Here is a 20,318-nt window from a genome sequence, read left to right on the forward strand (position 1 = left end):
CTGAAGCAGCAGTGACTTTATGCCAGAAGCACCCACCTCTCACCACATTGGAGGGCAGCTTCTGCCAGTTCAGCTTCTTCATTCTCAACGTTGGCGTCTTCATCGTCTTGTGGGGAGGCCTGCCCGAGCCAAGAGGACAGCTAAACTGGGAGGCCACCACGGCTTCTACATGATCTCCTGCCATGCCGGGCAGAAGGGGTGGAGGGGGAGGGATGCCACCCATGCCGGGCAATGGGGGTGGGGGTGGTGGGATGCCCATCATGCCGGGCAATGGGGGTGGGGGTGGTGGGATGCCCATCATGCCGGGCAATGGGGGTGGGGGTGGAGGGATGCCACCCATGCCGGGCAATGGCGGTGGGGGTGGAGGGATGCCCACCATACCAGGCAGCGGGGGTGGAGGGGGAGGGATGCTCCCCATGCCGGGCAATGGGGGTGGAGGGGGAGGGATGCCCACCATGCCGGGCAAAGGGGGTGGAGCGGGGGGGATACCCTCCACGCCAGGCAATGGGGGTGGGGGTGGAGGGATGCCAGGGAGTGGAGAGGCTGGAGGCGCATTCATCATGGGGGACGTGGGGGTCACAGCTGCTGTGCCAGAGGGTTGGGGCAGAGGTGGTGGGGGTGGAGGTGCCGGGGCGGGAGCAGTGTTGGGTGGAGGGTTAGATGTGTCCGGCAAAGCAGAGCAGGCTGTGAGCTGGGAGGATGAGATCTTTTCGTTGGCGGGTGGCCCTGAGGGAGTTGCTGGTGCCTTGGAGGGGTTTGATGATGCTGCTGGGCTCTGAGCTGCATGTGCACATGGATCTAGCTCAGCCTGGATGCCTCCATTCGCACTCCCGGACAGCCGGTTTTCAGCTCGTTTTTGCTTGTTTGGATGTTTCTTGATAGATAGCAGCCTCTCAATGACTTCTTCAACTGTGTTCCCTTGGACTAGAGACATAAGTTGGGGTCAGAGAAGTGGATGGGGCCGAAAGGTTGGTTCATGCTATTCAACCTTCACCAAGCAGCAGATCTGGAGCCACAGAGCCCACTCCCTGGTGTCACTGAGCCCACTCCCTGGTGCCACTTTGCCCACTCCCTAATGTCACTTTACACAACTGCACTTTTAGCTTCCAGGTAATTTCCTTCCTATGGTCCTGGCCCACAAACACTGTTTTGAGCATGCCTGCCAGTAAGACTAGCCAGCACCAGCGGCAGGATGCCAATGAGGACAGATTCCCACTGAGTCCCATGACCCAAAGCTCAGGGCTTAAGGATCAAAGCAAGACCGTGAATCCCAAGCCCACTGCTAAACATGGCCAGCTCTCACTGGCATCCATATGGCTGGGGCTTCGCATCAAGACTTGACCCCATGCAGGAGGTGTAGCTTTGTCCCAGCTTCTGTTCAGCTCTTAGCAAGTCCCATAGATTATTTTCTGTGCATTTGGGAAGGACTTCTGGGGGCAGTGGATGGGACAAGGGAAAACAAGAGGACAGTGCAAGGCTGGATGGATACGTCATTCTTACTGTCATTTGCAAGCAAAAGGGCTCTGTTCACTACCGCGTCCAAGGACTCCCACAGCAGGAGGCTGGAGTGATGAGATGGTTCCAAGTGCAGCAGACTCTGGAGGATGGAGAGCAGCTGGATGGAGACCGGAGAGCGGCTCACCTGGAAGACAGGGCAGCTTTCCATCACAGCAAGACTGGTTCCAAGCAAAGTGTGTTAACTTTGCCATTGCATGACTTTGCACCCCATGTGAGGGCCTACTTACTTTATTGAAGAGAGATGAAAAGACCTCATGATGATCGTTCATGTTTATCCCATCACATATCTTTAATAATTCCTCATCATCTTCTATCTTGAACTCCTCAAATGTATCACACTGGATAAGCAGATCCTCCTCCTCTATGTCTCTGCAATATTACAGCATTCATTTTGGCTGGAGAGCCCTTCACTGATTTTTAGATGATTGTTTTTGTTTATAATGGCTTTTATCTCCTTGCCTCTCAGACTCGGCCAGTCGGTGTTGAAAGTACCCAACTCTACCTTATTTATAAAGGATCAAATGCCATCAGTGCGTCCTTTCTTGAACTGAATGTACCTCTTTCTACAGTCAAGACATGCAAATGAATGGGACTTTCCATGGCATAGCCTGGGCCAGTGTATGCTTTGTATGGGCTTCTTGGAGCTGTAACAACAGAGTGGCATTTCCACCTTTTTGAAATTGGGCCACCTTCGTCCTTTTTTTTTTTAAAGTCAAGACAAATTGAAAATATTCCAGTGATGTTTCTGTTCGAAAAACTTCCTTCTCTGTTACTCAAAACTGGATTAAAAAAACCCCAAATACTCTAAAGCCAACTTTTTCAGCATTCTCGAGACCACTCAGTGCAGGAACTCCACCCTTGCTAGTTGGCACTATTGAAAGATCTTCTCTTCTCTAATTTTTATGGGGTTGGACAGAGCAATTCCAGTTATGTGGATAACTGCAACTCACATATAATGCATTCTAGAATTCATCATGGGTGTTTCTGACACAACATCATTTTTAAATTAAGAAACTGTGAAGATAGGTATGTCCAGATATGCATTAGTAAATTGTTTTAGCTGGATGCTTCTGGGACCAACACCAGCAGTGAAGGCGTTTTGAGTACAGCAAGCTGCTCAGTGAGCCCACAGCGTCACTTCAGGCTCAGTCTGAAACGCAGCCTCAATGAGGACATCGCTGAGCCTTGCTCCATCTGTGCCCAGAACCTTTGTCAATGCCATCTGTGCCAACAGCTGTCCCTGTGACACTGTGGTTGGCAAGAGCATCTTAACACTGGCCTAATGCCTCCGGTTCCTGTGTAATGGGTGCACAAAAGCATGGTCCACTCTACCCGGGTACACTTCACTTCACACAACTGAAGGCTGATTAAGTATTAAGTTTCCATAGCTGCGTTACTGTGAATCTCATTTATAAAAGAAAATCTAAACAGTGATCCTTACCTTAGCTTGTCTAAAATATCCAATAGCTGAAGCCCTGGGAGAACAAAAAATAGATATATTGGCATTATGACCTACTTGGTACTGATCTGTTATGGTCTTTATATAATGTTATGCTCATAAACACTTTTTGCAGGGAGAAAAAGTGAAAATATCTTCAGATGGATCAGTCAGATGAACGGTGTGGTCAAATGTCCCTTGCTCTCCACAGAGAGAAATGGAGCCCAGGCTCACCAGCTCAGATGCGCACATTATGTGAGGTGAATCCTAACAACGGTACCTAGGATCCCGGTATTCAAGCAGTTGGAAAGTATTTCTGACTCACAGGGCAGCTTCAGTGGCTCAGCTGAGTACACACAGGGTGAAGAAACCTTATGTACTCTTATGAGAAGTTGTAACATATGGAAACGGGGCTACATAAGATGGTTGGTTATAGAAATGTGTTGAAGAAGCTCAAGTGATACAGTGCTGCTGGGATTCCAGAAAAGATCGAAGCTATTGGAAAGCAGCAAGGTTTAAAAAATCTGTTTACAGAAAGGTTGTTGAAGAAAATAGAGACCAAAAGACAAAAAAAAAAAAAAAGCAGTCTGCCTTTAATATTTGCAGTTTTGCTCCCCAGCCCTCTTTAGTCACCTTATGGATACATCTGAAAATAAACCTGCTTGGCAACTGATTTTCTCCAGAGAAAGTTAGGTGCAACAAACATCCTTACCTATGAACTCATTTCTGATTTGTGTCCTTGTTCTTAGCTCTTCTTTACCCAGTATGATGGCATTGATAGCACTCAGCAGTGTCACCATGTATGGCACATTATCTGTGTTGGAGAGCTCGTTCATTATGACGCTGAATCGATACTGCTGGTTCTTCACACTCTGTTAATAACACAAGTGAAATTTCTGTTCAGACAATTCAGAAACATCTACCACTTTGGTGCAGGCTCTCAGATGGAATTAGCATCTTAAAACCTCTCAGTTTATCCCACTGTGCACAAGACAGGAAGATACAGATAAAAGCAGCACTCCTCCATCATGGAGCGGGGTCTGGTCAGCAGAGAAAGTCAGTGAAACTCCTCTTGGACCCCTTTATGCTTTCTGATAACTGATGCACCTACCTGGGCTTGTGGCCAATGAAACCCATGGATGTGGCATTATCTATTTTGCTAATCTGGTAGTGCTTTTCCTGCCAAAAGGGATCTTGTGGTTGGCAGTCATCTGTCCAGACAAGTCACAGAGCAGCACCATGGACTTATGCTGACCAGGCCAAATTTCCTCCACTTTTCACCTTATAAATCCCTGCCTCTCTTACCAAAATGATGCAGAATGGCCTTAATTCCCATCCCTTTTCTGTGGTACATAGATCTACCTGCATGGATCAGAGCAGAGCCGTACCCATGCTGCAGCCCAACACTTGCCTTGTAATGGTCCAGGGCATCCAAAGCCAAAGCATGGCCATCTGATGAGTAAATGCACAGTGCAGCCAGGAGCTCAAACACTTGCTTTTTGACCATGACATTAGTTGTGTCAAGTGCTGGAGGGAAAACAAAACAAAACAAAAAAGAATTTATAATGACATTCATGTTCTGAATCTCAGTATCTTCTGCTACATGGCTTATGACCAGTGGTAGAAAAACAGATTGAAGGAGTGGAGCCAGAATGTGGAGGATGGCAAGAAAAATATCTCAGTTTATAGATATTCCATCCCAATAGCAATATCTGGTAGTAACTTCTATTGGGAACAGTAAATGCTAGTTCAGGTACCCTATTGGCATTTTGGTGCTGCTTGTAGGTGTTCATTTCTTCCATGTACCAGTGGCGCACTGCAACAGCAGCCAAGATCTCAGCACTCACAATCACACATTTTATTTCCCATTTTCACATATGGGTATTTTCTAGAACAGCAGATGAACCATTTTCTTCAATTAATGAGTCTTATTTTTAGTGCAGAAACACCCCATATGCATATCAAGTAGGCCAATTGTTCTAACCAGTCCCCATGTATTCCCTTTTTTCCACTACTCTTTCTCTGTGAGCCCCGGGAGTTGGGAGGAGTGGATTAGACCATCTTATTTTTCCTTTATTAGTGCACAAAGAAGCTTGACCACTGAAAAGCCCAGGGTACCGGCCTGTTTTTCACAGCACAAAAATGCCAGCTCTGTATTTCACACTAGTTAAGAAAATACAGGGTGGAGAGGAAGAAAGAGGACTTCAAAACTGAAGAGGGGGGCAAGCTAGCTTTCAGACTAAATGCATTTTAAAGAATTATTAATAAGGGTTTCTGGGCACAGCGGTGATCTCAGCTCTGTGAAGCAGCACAGAAGTTATCCTCCCAGCAGCACCATCATTAAGTGCTGTACAATAAGTCCTAGGAGATGCCCTGACAAGTTTCATACCTAATGACAAGCCAAGTGAATGGCAGCAGAAAGTGAGTGATATTACCTACCATCTTCTAGAAGGAACAGACTGAGCAGCTCAGAGAACATGCTCTCTTGAGTCTAAACCATGCCACCTTCCCTTCTCTTTACAGGCTACAAGTCTCCACGCCCTTTCAATCCCTCTCCCTCTGCCCTTGGGGCTCCCAAAGACTAAATAGCAAATGTCTGCTGACAGCTGAAGGGTCGAGGACTTCTCATGCCTGCGTACAGCTAAGGCTGGGTTTATCCCTGGCTTCCCAGTAAACTATGAAGATATTTGTGTGGAAATAGCATTGGGTGGTAAAGGCAATGTCATTTCAAAGCAGTATTATTTTAAAGAAGAAAACAACCTCATTAATCAGTTGCGACCAACAATTTGCAAGAAGCCTGGTGCGAGGCAGGAGGACAAGCAACAGGAAAGCCCCCCCTCCGTGCCACATGTGATGGATGAAACAGGAAGATGTCTTCTCACCTTGGAAGAGTTTTCTAACGTAGCCTTCATTGCTCACAATGTATTCAATGCCTTTGTGGGAGTTCATGACCGCTCGCACACAGTTAATGCAAGTGAGCTGAAGCAAGGCATCAGAAATCCTGGCCACTCCTCGCCCGGACAGCCTGTCCAGGGCCTCCAGCAGGAGGTCCAGCCCGCACAGCTCCAGGAACTGGACCATCCAGACATCATCGCTGTTCTCCAGCCGCTTCTTCAGCCCAGAGTAGTTTACCACTGACGGCATTTGCAGGAGACGGATGCACAGCTCTGGCTCTGCATTTTCCAGGTTGGCCTCTGACTGGTCAGTCTCCTGGGCTCCGAGTTTCTCCTTCAGGGCAGCCCACTTCTTGTGGGCACCTTCCTTTTTGATTGACATCGTGAACAGTTTGTCCTGAAAGAAAATGAAAAGACAAAGTGAGAAGCTTGCCTGGACTGACAAACAACCGTCCAGCAGCCCTGGTTTTTCTCTTAATGATTGGGATGTAAAGCTCAACTGCAGCAGGTCCCCAGCTCTCCAGCATGTAGGGCACACACTGGAACCAGTCGTCTGCTGAAGAAACTCAATATATCCCCTCCTTAACCACACACATTACATTCAGGACCTGAAAACTGTAGAGAGACTCTTAGCACATCTAAGCCAGCAAATACAGCTTTAAAAGTAGCCAATTTACACCAGTCAATAGCCACTACCTATTTTCATGCAGCGAAAGGATAAGGTTGGAAGCGGCATTATCAGCACTGAGCTCCTTATGCCCATTATCCAGTTTAAAATCTCACTCCACTGAAGAGGCTGTGCAGTTTCTAAGCATTTGTAATGAGATAGAGAAGTAATTTTTGAGCATATCCTGCTCATAAGAGCATCTGATTACCTTGTTATTTTTTGCTTTTGTTTCTTTTGACTGATGCAGAGGTTAGTTTTATAACACTCACTCAATCTTCTCCTGTCTGCTGTAATAGCAAATATGTTTGCAAAACGTGCTGCTTGCGTGTGATAATGTGAGAGCCTGACAGGTTGCAAGCGAAGGGACAGCAGCAGGAGGCTATGGAAACAGCAGTGTGCCTTTTTGGAGATGCAGAGTGTCTCTTCGAGGCCCGTCTCCCTGGAGGACATGGCCTGTCTCTGCCATGCTGTTAGCAGCAAGGAGAGTGAGGAGCTGATTCAGCACAGAGAAATAGCAACGCCAAATTTTCTGGTTTTAGGCAGGATTATTATTTTTCAGTCCCACAGTGATTAAGTTGTACAATGCAAGGCCTTTACAAAGCTGAATGCAATCGGTTTAAAGCTGAATTGCTCCCAGAGAGGACAGTTTGTCCCACAAAAGGGGAATAAACCTGCTGGACCCAAAGCCAGCCACTAACGCTAGCTCCCCTCCCTGCCATGCCACTGGGACCTCTGCTTCCCTGGGCCCATACGGGGCTCAAAATAACTTGGGGACCAGTTGGGTCCCAAACCCCAGCTCCTGCAGGATTGAAGGGATTATGGGAGAGTCTCTCTTTCCCTTACCAGCTACAGCACAAGGGTTTCTAGCCCTGCAGCGTGTCAGGAAAAGGCTTGAAAAATCTAAACTGAGACATCTCTGAAACGTTTTATTTGCCAGAAAGCCAAGATAAAAGATGGACCATTTATAACAGTTGGAAATAATCTCGTTATTTTAAAGCCTGCCTTGTGATTTTTCCTGGGGACTGCACTGTTGAGAAAGGTTCTGGCTGCTTCGCCGCAGCAGAGCCACATGGCTTCTGGTTTACCCAAAAGTTTCATTTTGGCAGTCACCCCTTGGCAAATACACAGCCAAAAAGTTTGCTCACCAATCTGTGGCAGGCATGATATTATAGGCCTAAACATGCCTCTTGGAAAGATGCAAAGTGTGATGGGATGGGGTATTTGAGAGATCTCGAACAATTCTCATGGGAAAAGGTGATGGTGGGACTCTCTGGCAGGGGCATTCAGCTCACAGCTCGCAGCATCAGTGGCTATGTTGAGTAAGGGTCAGAAGGTGGGGGAGTTAGTGGGATACGGCCACAGAAAATTCTTTTAGAAAGCTCTGGAGAAACCCTCTTGCAGAGTTTCCCTTTGCTTCAGTGGGGAAAGGGCTGGCCAAGCGCCCAGTTGTTCACTGTTCTGTTATCTGAAAAAATGATGGTCACGATCGAAAAACATGAAGTTGCAAATATACCATCTGAGAACACACTGTACAGCTGAAAAAATAATAAAAAGGACCATATAAAAAACCCCAAAACCCAAACGGCAATCCCTCCTGCCAAAGTACAGGCTTGAATTTCTGAGATTTGTCATCACTGTCTGCAGCCCAGAGCCCTGACTCATTCTTGGTAAAATTCTCGTTGGAGTTAGTCACCCCCAGTCACTCCTCTGTACCCAAGCCCAGGAATTTGGGTTAGGCTCAATGCAAAGAAAAGAAATCCCCCCTCCCCAGAGGGAGAGAAGCAAAAGTGTCCTGCCCCCAGGGTCACAGCCCTGGCTATGGGTCCGTGTCCTACACCTCTCCCCGCAGCAAATTTACAGTCACGGGGCTGGAGAGGTGCTCCTAAGGAGCTGCGGTCAAATCCTTCCCCGTGCTGTGCATCGAGCCCAGCAGTCCTCTTCCAGTGCCCGGGGTCAAGGCCAGACTTTCAGCGTGGGGCAGTGCTGAGGACCATCCGTCCAGGGCGCAGCACAGCTCATCCTGCCCAGCCCTGTCCTTCGGTGGCTTCTGCAAAGACCCAAGGTGCCTCAGCCTCCCGCCTGGGAGGAGGAACCGACTGTCCTGGATTTTCTCCTTCTGCACAGGGGATGGGCACAAACCCCAGCGCTGGCAGCGGTGGCCAAGCCCTGGCTCACTGGCTGGGACTCGTCCCTCCTCTTGGCTCTGCTGTAACCCAGACTCCTTCCTCTCCCCAAAGTGAGAGGGTGCCCCAAGCAGAAGAATCTGGTTTTGGGCTCTGTGTGCATGGAAGAGCCTCGTGGTCCCGCTGCAGGAGCAGCCGTTGGAGGAGGACGGTCCTCCCGGCTCATGCCCGGGCTCTGCCCTGCCTGGAGCTGTGCCGGGGCTCGTGCTGCTCAGCCGAGGGGCTGCAGAAGTGGCTGCCGACTACAAGCTTCCCTTTCTCTCAGTGTGACTTCTTTTTATACTCAGCGAATCACTTTTTTTATTTGCGTATGACTAAAGGTTTCTTATCAAACCAGATAACAAAGCAGGCTGGCTTTTTGCTCCCAGTTGTAGAAATACTTCATTATATATTGTATCAGCTACAGAAGGTCAGAGAGATTATAATAGCATTATTGACCTTAGGCTTAGCTGATTTCTGAAAATTACACTCAACCAGTGCAACAGCAGACAGGAAATACTGACAGAGCATCCTGTTTACCCGTGGATTTGTTCTGAATTATCCTTTCCTCCCCACCTGCTCTGCACAGATGTGAAGAGATGAGAAACAAACCCAGGCAGGTACCTCTCCAAACAGTACTGGCTTGTGTTTTTATGGACTAAGCTGAACAAATTGGATTGATTAAATACTCTTCCCCACAGAGAGTGCACTCTTTCTGTAGGGAAGAAAAGAAGATGGCTAATGTATCTAACCGTAAAAAGGGTATAAAATAAATAGGAGCTGTACTATATAAATGGAAAGGAAATAAATATGGAGGAGACTGCAGTACAATTCTGCAGATGGTGTGATAAATCTGTTTACAAACACAGATATGAGTGATATATTATGAATGCAACATCTTTCCACATTTTCCATGAAGCACAGTGTTGCAAAGCATCTTCCTTAAAGGGCTGGTAGTTTCGCCTTTTATCTCTGACCACAGGAGCTTATTAGCAGGTAAATGATCTCAGCAGAGTGAGACAGATAAGGGATTAAAATGGAATGCATCTATCTGGCTGTCTCACAGAGGCCATTTAGACTGTGCTGGCTGAGGGAAGGAAAGTCCCCTGACAAAAAGAGACAAGGCGCTAGACTTAAAAGGCTGAATACGTCTTGCCTCCTGCCAGTAGAAGGGCATGGGGAGCTTTGCTTTTTGCTGCCCAGGCCATAGAGGAGGATGCGATGGTGGAAGCAACGTCCCCAGCCTCTGCGTCCGACTGTGCCTGCAGCACCCATGGTCTGCCCTCCCATCGCGCTCGGCATCGGTGCTGGGTGCTGCTCCCTAGGGTACATCCTGATGGAGCATCTTGTGCTTGCTGCCGTGGGGACACCCACAGCCCACAACATTCACCGTGATACGTGCAACCCTCCCCTCATCTTGCTTCTCACCCTCAGAGGTTGGTTAGGCCTGACGGGGAATGACAACTAAAGAAGCATCAATGCAAAAATACTCTTAATTTTAAGAGATTCCTTTGGGAAACATAAAGGCATCATAAAGGCTTGTTCTCTTGCACCCGGCTACAGCAACTTATGGTTTGTGGTGCTATATTTCCGGATCATTGGATTTGCAAAGCTGTGATGTTCCCTGCATCCATCCAACCCAGTTCATAAAACTTCCTTCTCCTTTCTTTTTGAATCAGGTACTTCCCAGATTCAGTTTTCTGTGCCCCTCTGTCCTTCAAGTCAGCTCCTAGGGAGATGACATCTGTGGGAGATAAATCAGGGCACATCAATACTTTCTCCATCCTGTGATGCTGTGGAGAACAGAGCTGCAGCGAGAGAACAGCACAGCTTTCAGTCTAAATTATTACATGCCTCCAGGATGACATGGATCACAGCAAGGACCTGGGAGTACATGTCAGAAGAGCTTTCTCAGGGCAACTAAATATGATTGCGTGAAAACAAAAAGGAGAAAAATTACAGGTCAAAACCATTCTGATTTTTTGGGAGCAGACCCACTGCCCATGCTGCAGGACAGGGGGGCATGAGGGGGAACAGCAGCTCCTTGCTGCCCTTTGAAGAAGTCTGAGAGCATCCCGACCCAAAGTGCTGCCCTCACAGCCGACCGCTTCCCTCCACAAGGCTGCTTGGGCACACCGCTGGCCCTTAAGAAAAGCTCTTTTTTGCTGCTCAGCCCCTCCTCCCTTCCATGCCAGTTCCTGGCACTCAGGAGCCTGTTCTACCTGGCTGACTGCTAATGATAGGTTTTGCTTCTGGATAGTTCCAGTTTCCACTCTGCTGCTGGGAATATGCCGAGCCTTTGTATTTTGCAACATGTCAGACTACTCAGTCACTAAAAAGAAACAACATCCTGGCTTTGTGCTTTCCAAAAGCACTTCAGGAAGCATGATGGGTTTGTTCCTCCTCTCCTCTTGCTTTCATTTGTACTATTGTGTTTTCCTGTGCAGCCTCTGAACAGCTGGCGTACATACAGGCTAATGAAATCATCTTCCCATGCACGAAAAGAAGTGTTGGGGGGGGGACGACTCACAAATCTCTACTTTAGAAACCAACCTGACCCCTTGGTGTGGGCCCATTAGCATTGGTAGGAACCGGCAGCATACTCAGTCTCCCAGGGGAGCTGATGGTAAGGGTATGGTGGGAAATTGAGGCACGCACACAAAAAGCACAGTTTGCTCACCAGACCCTGCCTCAGCACGCAAACCAACTGCTGCTCCATCCTTTTTCTGCCATAGCCAGTAGCCTCAGTCGCCTTCAGATCTATGTATTCTTGATCTCACCAGTATCAGAGGCCAGAATGAGTCATTCATGCTTAAAAAATTAAAAGGTCTTGGAATGAGGCCTAATCTTGCTCTGCATTACTGAAGAAGTTCATGAAATCTCTGGCACCCTATGCTTTGCTTGGCACAGCCCACGTGCGAGGCAAACCGGAGCTCTCGCAAAGCAGCCCGGGTTGGCTGTGTCCTCAGAGGCACCGCACCGTTACGGGGAGTGTTTTGTCTTTAGCAAATGAGGGAGCACGGACACGCAGCCCGCTGCGGCCAGCGGGCAGGAGCTGTGCCATCCACGTGCTGGCTGGGGGTGGCACGGGGCTGGCAAGGGCTTCTTCTGGCAGTGAACTCCCAGAAAAGGACTTCAGTGCATAGACAAAAAGGACCATACTGGTATAAATGTATATGTATTTTGCCAGTATAGCTTATTCTTTTACAAAGAAAGGAAAAACACGTTGTCCTGATTCAGTCCCATCATCTAACGCTATTAGGATGCTGCGTGCCAGCACAGCTCCTCTCTGCTGGGCAAATACAAGCTATGATATCCTGTGATGCCTTGCACAAGGGGTAAATGTGTCCATTCAACATGTAGTGGCAGTGGTGGGGTTATACCAGGATTAACCATGCTGGTAAATATAATCATTGGTGCCTTCTTCCTTGCCAGTAAATAAACAAGTAAATAAATCATCAGGCTGCTATAAGTACTACATGCAAATCAAGCTCATGTTTGATGCTCAAGGATGTTTATGTTAGGATCTTCAGTGGCACCTAAAGCCTTATTTGTATTTAAAGGTTGCACTAGCTTAGCTTTAAATGGGTTTAAAACCACTCTTTGTTACAACACTAACACTGTCTGAAGACACTCAATAACCAATTTACCTTAACGCGGGAAGCCAGGTTTAAATCAGGCTGGTGCAGCTGTCAGACCTTTGTTTTGGGAACGGCCACTGCCACTGGGGAGACCTGGCCAGAAGCAAGGTGCCAGCCTTCCCTATCTGTTTGAGCGCCAAATCAGCTGAACCAATTTAAAAAGCTTTCCACGGTGGGTACGAGCCCTGCGGCATCCTCGTATGCTACCACCGGCCTTCGGAGGCACGGCGGATTTCGGGTTGGAGGGATGCCGGGTAGTAGCCAGCACTTGCCCCGTGCAGAGGGTGCCGGCTCCCAGCTGCGCTGCAGCAAATGGGGCTGCAAACGCTTCACCCTGATCTCACCAGAGCTTCATTCCCGCTGTCGTTAGCAGACCCACGGGAGCCAGCAAGGTGCCCTGACCCAGCTGGAAAGGAACGCGACTCGGGTCCAGATCCCACTGGGGTGTAAGGCAGGTCTGGAGGGCCCCCCGCTCCCTGCTCCAGCGCCCGCACGCTCGGGCGGAGGCAGCACGTCCACCTACCAGCGATTCCAGCATCATTCAGCATTTTGGGATGCAATTATTATGATTATTATGATTTGGGGGTCACGTGAGAAGCAGAAACTGTTACCCAGCAACATGGACGGTGTGGTGGTAACTTTCTAAGACTCTCCCAGCTCCTGCTCAGCGGGAAGCTGTCACACAAACAGATATTATGAGAACCAAAACCCTTTTATTGCTTTTTTTGTTTGTTTTTAAACACCTCCACAGGATGCCAAGAGGACAGAGAAAACAGGTAGAGGGAAGAATTCCTACCTCAGAGCTGAAGCCAAATTATTCCCTTGTCTCGCTCGCACAGAAGGGTCCTTCTCGACCGGCTGTGTGAGCCTTCACTTCCCCAGCCAGCTCATTTTCTTCTTCTCTGCCAAGCAACCTTCAGTCAATAAAGTCTAAATCCCCAAACGAGCGTGTCTGCAAAACACACACTCTAAGAAAGTTCAACAGGATGTCGGCAGCGTCTAATAGTATGTAAATACCAGTCTTCGGAAAGGTGCAAGGAAGTGAATTTTCTGTAGCCTCCAGGGAAGGCATTTGCATGTCATTTCTCACCCCCTTCATTCACTCTTCGGAGGGTGACACTTCCCCACGGGCTGGGAAGGAGGGAGGCTTGCACCGCACCTCCATCCGCCAGCACGAGAAAGCAGTCCTGGCATGGGGTGACTCAGAGCAGGGAAATGATCAAAGCAGGGAAATGATCTGGCAAAGGAAAGGAAAAAAAAAAAGAAAAAAAAAACCCCAAAACCCAAAGAAGGATGGCCAGGGTGGGTGGGATGGAGAGCGTGGGGGTGGCAGGCAGCAGGGACAGCCCCTTGCACCTTGCATCAGCTGCGTGGGGTTTTCTGGCTTTGTGGCACCGGGGTTTTAAACACTGCAAGATCTCAGAGGTCTTTGAAATGCTGGGAGAGCCAGGACAGCTTAAAATAATGAGGATGTCTGACCCAAGGCCGCCCAGCCCAGGATCGGCAGCGAGGAGAAGGGTGGCAAAGCAAGGGTCAGAGGGTCAGGCAGTGTCCCCCGGGCAGGGGCTCGGTGACGGCAATCCTGCTCTCACCGGGGTACCCCTAAGGTCCCACTGAGCTTCAGTCCAGCCCAGCTTTTATGGGCTGAGCAGGCACCGAAGACTTTAAAAGCTCTTTTTCACAGAAAATGTCTCTGTGCCTTTCTGATCGAGATTTCACGTGGAAACTAGTTTGTGAGCCACAGCTGTAAAATGCATCCATTCAGCCTCTCGGGAGGTGTTAACTGAAAGCCAGTTATTATTAAACTGTGAATATTTCAACATGGGCTATTTTAGCAGAGACCTCCTGCCTGGCTCAGGGTAGCTGTTAGGCTTCAAATGCTGTTTTTTTCTTACTCTGTGAGGTCTCTACCCTGAATTGAACTCCCTAGATCAAAAGTTGGAGCCCACAGCAAGAGCTTTCCTGCCTTAGTTGGGAAACTCAACCCTCGTGTACATGAGCACAGCTCCACCAATATTAGGAATACACTGATCTGTCTGCCCTTTCATCCAAATTCAGCTAGCCTTTAAGAGACGAACTTGCTTTCTAATTAAGGAAGTTTCACCATAACAATTCAACACCCAGGGAAATGACTCTGCACGGCTCCCCATCCTGCTGTAGGAAGCACTCTGAGGGTGTGTTTATACAACCCAAGACAAACGTTAATTCATGATGGGTTTTACAACAGCAAATGAATGTCACTTGACGTTACATGCACTCCTGAAGCGTAATCCGCAGGTCCTCAAAAGGTCAGTCACTAATCTAGTTCTTGGGAGCAGGATGGGGCTCACACCAGGTTTTAGGGAAAAAAATAAAAGGTTAAGAGAATAAAAATTCCTGCAAAGAAAGGATTGTTGATGTTGCAAATTCCTGTCCTCGCAGCCACGGAAGAAATTTAAAGGGCTATCGGCTCCCATCAGGTTTCATCTGAAGCCTGGACCTGTGAGATATGCCAGAAAGGTTTGTGTTCTTAGAAAGGCTGCATCGTCTCCCACATCAAAAATAAACAGAAGCAGAGAAATCGAGCTAAAAAGCAGAAAAACCAGCTCTGGGGCTGCAGCGTTCCTCCGCGGGCCCCACGGCACATGAACAGCAGCAGCAATGGGCCGTAGCTGAGAAAAACGCGGGGGTTTGGATCCCAGCTCCTGCTCCCAGCGCGTGCATCACTTGCGCTTCTTCCAGGTGTTTGCAGCCCTGCCCGGCCGCTGCAGGCAGCTGCCCGCGCCCTCGCCACGCTCTAACAACGCCCGCCCGCGCGGGAGCAGCTCCTGGACATATAGATGCTTCTGCAGCCTGCCGAGCTCAGCCCCCAGCCGAGGTCCATCGACCCGACCGCCTGCCACTCGGCCCTCGCAAAGGCGTTTGCTTTTCACGGCACGACCAGAAAGAGTCCGCGCTGCGTCTCTGACCGAAGGCTTTGGGCGCTGCCCGGGGAGGGAAGGTTTCCTCGGCTCCCCCGGCCTCCTCTTCCTCTGGAGGAAGCAGTGGCGGCCCCACGCTGATGTGCTTGGAGAGGAGGGGTGCTGGTGGGGAGTCCGAAGGCTTATCTCCCAGGAGAGCTGAGTGCTATCCCGGGGAGCAAAGCTTGCCCCCACACCACCAGGGTGTAGGGTGTTAAGGGCATAAATCCTCTGATGGATCCATGCCCTCACATCTGAGCTTCTGTCCCAGCAACTTTGCTTTCTGAGAGAGGACTAATGGTTTTCCCCCAGCAAATCAGCCCAATTGCACCCTGATTTTCTAGCAGATGATTTGGTGGTCCTCTGAACGGTAATTACATCAAAGTTAGGGAGATTAAATCAAGAACTAACAGTTTAGTTCCACGTTAGGTAAACAAGAGCTGAGACCCTCTACAGCTCCAGTATTGCTCTGCTGCCTCCGGATCGCAGCATGGTGGCTCCCCTGCCCACGTGGCGGGTCCACAAAATGCAGGAATCCAATTAAACAGAAATAAATACACCCAAATTGCCCTTAGGAATTAGATTATTCCTGATTACAGCAATCAGTGTCTTCTTGCTGCTCTACATTTATGTGACAAATCGGCTCCTGTGCCAGTGGCTTTTCTTGTAAGTTGTGTCAAGGATTTTGGAAAGGAGACACTCAGCTCATTTCTGGCTGGCAGAGAGAGATGCTAGCCAGAGGTCTGCTGCGATAGCTCTTTTTAGGTGATCCTGCCTAAAATACCTGGTATCATCCGCTACTAAATTACTAAACATCAGCACAGCCAGTATTTGAGAATTACAGGTGTAATATTCGCCTCCGCATCTCTATGACCTGCTTGTTGGGTACTGCGGCTCCTATAGAGCCAGTGAAGACAACCACATGTTTATAGGGGAAAAATTAGGGTACGGGAAAAAAATCTGGATAATTACCAAGACTCCTTCATTCATCTGAGAACTGAATTCCACGTTAGAAGGACCAGTGTCAAAGAAAGTGCTGAAAGGGCACTGAAAGGGGGTTTGGCCGGGTGAAGACATACAAATTTAGAGGGAGAGCCCAATCCTCCCCCTGCCCACAAGGAAGGGAAGGTGTCTGGCCTTTGCAGCATGACCCCGTGCCACAGGGACAGCAGCAGATGCCAGCAGAGCTACTGGGGAGCAGACGGGGTGGGCCAGCGATGACCTTCCCACGCATTGGGAGAGCACAGTGAAAGCAGCGGGTTTGCTCCCTCCTTGAGGAGCAGAGACGTCTGAGCATCCTCAGGAAGTCGTGGGAGCAAGACGGGAGCTACAAAGCTGACTGCTGGCTCTTCTGCTTACTGAATTTCTCTACCCTCGTTGGAGACGGACACCCGTCCAGCCCTCTTGTCATGGACCAGCTCTCTGACTGCTTTTCTGCTGAATATGTTCACTTTAGATGATGCTATAAGGAGAAAAAAAAAAAAAAAAGAAAAAGCATTCTGAAGTAGTCTTTCTCTGATGGATACTTCAGATAATGAAAATAAAGGACTCTGCTACTGCCAGCACATGCATATTTCCGGGAACTTTGTATTTAATGGGGTCGATGTGCTATAAACATCCAAAACATTTGCTCCGCAGCTCTTTCGGTAGGAAGCTTCTGCAACAAAAAACATCCTGTTTTGGGGAGGGTGCTTCCAGCCGGGGAGATTAAACCATTAACCATGGGGATCTCGGTGCTTTCTTTGGACAGGCAATGACAAAGTTTTTTGCCAAAACCCCAAACTGCACCGGCAGTTCTACCCAGAGCAAAGGGCACAGACCCATGCATGGGTTTCTAAAGGACGTATGTGCTCCTAAGCACAGGCTGAGTAAAGAGCCTGATATTTATTCAGTTTATTTATCCTGCATACATATATTACACCTGTGCTAAGGTTGCAGGGGAACCACTTAGGAATTGCCAGGATGAAGGCTGCCGAGGCAGCTGAACTCTGCTCCCTTTCGCACACGCTGGTGCTGCAACAGTGAGAAGCTGTAATTACAGAAAAAAGACCGTTTGAGCCCTGCCCCAGAGGGAGAGAGGCAGGCAGGTCCTGTGCAGGTTTTAGCCATACTTCTCTGGCACAGGCACAAACCCGCCTCACTTGCACAAGGATGATCTTCAGGCAGGGAATAGCTCTTCCTTAAATACCAGTATGATGCAAGAGCTCCACAGGGGAAAGGGTTGCAGGCACCACTAAGCCAAAGAGCTACTTGGATCCATATTAACGTTTACAGACGTCTCTGCTGAAAAAAGCTACTGAGACACCAGAATGGTACATAAGGAAGCAGCATTTTCCCAGCTCTTCTCCAAAGAGGCTGCAAACACGACTCCCTCCTATTGAGATCAGCTTTTCCATTCAACCGCTGATGAATCATGGTGGCTGGTATCTCACCTGGTGAACAGCCCAAGAGCAAACATGCTGAACATTTTTGTTCAGATAAGGCTGACCATAGCCTGGATTCCTCGCGTTAAGGAGAACAGACCCAGATATTGCCAGGTACTTTCCTGTGAGCTTGTCTGAATATGAAAGTTACTAAGAGTAACCAGAGAACATGCTCAGCTGCCAATTCAAGAAGTTAAGCATTTGAGCCGTTTAAAATAAATTCTTGCAGAAGAGTGGCTTAGCATGATTTCAAAACTAATCCACTCCAAAGATGCCTTCAGACTACTTTCTCTACTGCTGGGTGAAAAAGTTTGAAGTCCCTATGTTATAATGCAGTAATCTTAGAACATTAACTAGCTTAACCTTTCACTTTGCTACAGTACTTGGTCCAGCTGTTTTGAGAAGACCTAAAGTTGTCCTCCTAGATATTATCTTTCCAGTTTTAACTCAGCCTTGGAATGAATGTGAAGGGATTTTAATATGGCCCAACCAGCTGGAGGTTTATGATGGGAAATTCTCATGCTGGGGCGAAATGACCTTACTATACATAGCTCTAACTTACATGCAGGATATCTTATACCAACATTTTGATGTCTTTTTTTTTTTCCTGCATAATAATTTAAATCACTTTAGAAACAAGTAGTTGATACTGTTTTTTTTCTTTACAAGGAAATCAGTTGTTCAGTCATATCCTCAGGTTTGCGTAGTCCAAAGAGCTGCAGTGCTTTATGCCAGCTGAGCATGTGGCTGTCATTGATCTTCAAGTGGAAAATCACTATATTTATCTGATAAATAAATATACAACTAATATTAGGATATCATTTTATAAGTGATTCATCCCTATACATATGGCTTGCTCCAACACTTGCTTACAAGTGTTATCAGAACAGGGGTTTGGGAATTACAGATTTGTAAATCAATTCAGCTTTGTGACAGTCCTTTTCCCTACCTTCCTTCTAGATAAATAGAGGCCGGACTTAGGGCTTGGTAATGGTTACAGAGGTTCAGTCCATTTCCAGTAATGGAAATAACAAAAACCAGAATTTATCCCCAGGCTTATAAAAGAAGCCTCAGGACTGGGTAAATACAAAATAACTCATGAATATTGGACAGCTTGTTCTGAAATGTGGAACTACAGCCCATCAGTGCATAAACAAGAGAGCAGAGCCAAGCAGGCTGGAAAGCAGTGTTCCGAGGAAGAGATGGAGCGGCTCAGCCAGGCTTCGGATGCAAGCTACTTGGGGAGCCGGGTGCCACATCAGCATGATGAAAACCAGAAGGGAAACAAGTTATAAAACATATCAGGGAATAAAAATATTTGTTCCCCTGTTCACCTTCATGGCGGGCTCAAATTTGCACCACTTGTCATGTAAGTCAAGAACAAGACACGTTCACAAAGACTTCCTAAATTGCAAAGCCCACTGCTGAAGTGCCAGGTAAATGTTGCAACCCACAGTTTCTTTTTCCACGCAAACTTTTTTGCTCTGGCTTAGAGCGCATTTGCTTTACTGCATTGTACACGCAGCTGAAACTTAAGCCGACCAACTCTAAAGGATTTCTTTTTTTTTTTTTTTAAATAGCAGAAGTAATTAATCTGCTTCAGAGAATGAATCAGCCTTTTCTGAGCTAGAAACACACAAAGGAGGAGATTGTGGCTGTTTCTGGGGCGGGAGGGAGGCTTACTCACACAACCGACGCGGCAGAGGCAGCCGCCCAAGGCCCACAGCTGTGGGCAGCAAAGGGGGGGCAAAACCCCAAAGCCGGACCCCAGAACGCCCCGGTGCCATGCCGCGCACCTGGGGGACCCGCTGCACCGGAGGGCGTGAGCTCGGCGTTGGGCAGCGGCGCGGCTGGAAGAGACGGGCCGGTGCAAAACTAACGGCACGGGGAGGGCTGTGCGCCTTCGCCTCTCCGGCCGCAGCCCCCTGCGCTGCACACCCAGCCCGTGAGGGGCTGCGCCCGCTCCTCGGAGTAAAGTCTTCGGCAGCAGGGACCAGCCTTTTATTTAGGTGAAGCGCCTCGATCTGGGCCAGGCGGTGGAAAGAGCCGGTTTGCCGTGGCTTGGTTTCTTGGCGGGCTGTGGGAAGAAAACCATTGCTCATAAAGCTGCTGCCTTGTACCATGGGAACTTCTGTTTGCACCGGGGGCCTCTGTCAGAAAAGAACGCTAACGCTTAGCTCGCTGCTTTCGGCGAACGCCGCGCAACGACTTAACAGAAGAGCAGGACAGACGAGGAGTAGACAGTTCCCAGATAGGGGAAACCAGAACAACAGAAGCAGGACGGAGATAGCTGTCTTATTAAAAATAATGCAATTTAACTGACAGAGCGGAGGGTAACAAAGTTATTCCTTAGCTACGCTGACACAGAGCCGCTCACCAAAGTAACAAATAAATAGAAATGATGCCGTCCTCATTCACCGATTTGGAGAGAGGAAACGGGCTCTGCTGCTGCCCAGGGGCTGCTGCCGCTTCCCTCCTTTCGCCCCCTCCGCCTGCCCTGGGCAGAGGCTGTGTCTCCAGCAAGGGACACGCTCGCCGTGCAGCCCCGGGGACGGCGGCGGGGCTGGCGCGTCTCCCCGTGTGGCACCGGCCCTGCCGCAGGCGAGGTGGGGCAGGCGGCCACGACTCCCCGGCCA

General features: G+C 48.7%; 1 protein-coding gene across 1 annotated transcript; it reads right to left on the reverse strand.

The window, feature by feature from the left end:
• Positions 1 to 2,955: 2,955 nt before the first annotated feature.
• INF2 (inverted formin 2) lies at positions 2,956 to 6,247 on the reverse strand. The gene is made up of 4 exons (XM_030039747.2): positions 5,839 to 6,247; positions 4,368 to 4,483; positions 3,669 to 3,828; positions 2,956 to 2,993 (listed from the first exon to the last, which is right to left on the reverse strand). The coding sequence occupies exons 1-4, from the start codon at positions 6,230 to 6,232 to the stop codon at positions 2,956 to 2,958; spliced, it is 708 nt and encodes a 235-aa protein (XP_029895607.2). The 5' UTR covers positions 6,233 to 6,247.
• Positions 6,248 to 20,318: the final 14,071 nt, after the last annotated feature.

Source organism: Aquila chrysaetos, chromosome 2 (assembly GCF_900496995.4).
Source record: "Aquila chrysaetos chrysaetos chromosome 2, bAquChr1.4, whole genome shotgun sequence".
Taxonomy (NCBI): Eukaryota; Metazoa; Chordata; class Aves; order Accipitriformes; family Accipitridae; genus Aquila; species Aquila chrysaetos.

Coding starts and splice junctions, on each gene's coding strand:
- INF2 (XM_030039747.2), bottom strand. CDS start 6,232: ATGTCAATCAAAAAGGAAGGTGCCCACAAGAAGTGGGCTGCCCTGAAG. Junction 4,484..5,838: donor CGTTAGAAAACTCTTCCAAG/GTGAGAAGACAT, acceptor TTTTCCCTCCAG/CACTTGACACAACTAATGTC. Junction 3,829..4,367: donor ATGCCCTGGACCATTACAAG/GCAAGTGTTGGG, acceptor TGTTATTAACAG/AGTGTGAAGAACCAGCAGTA.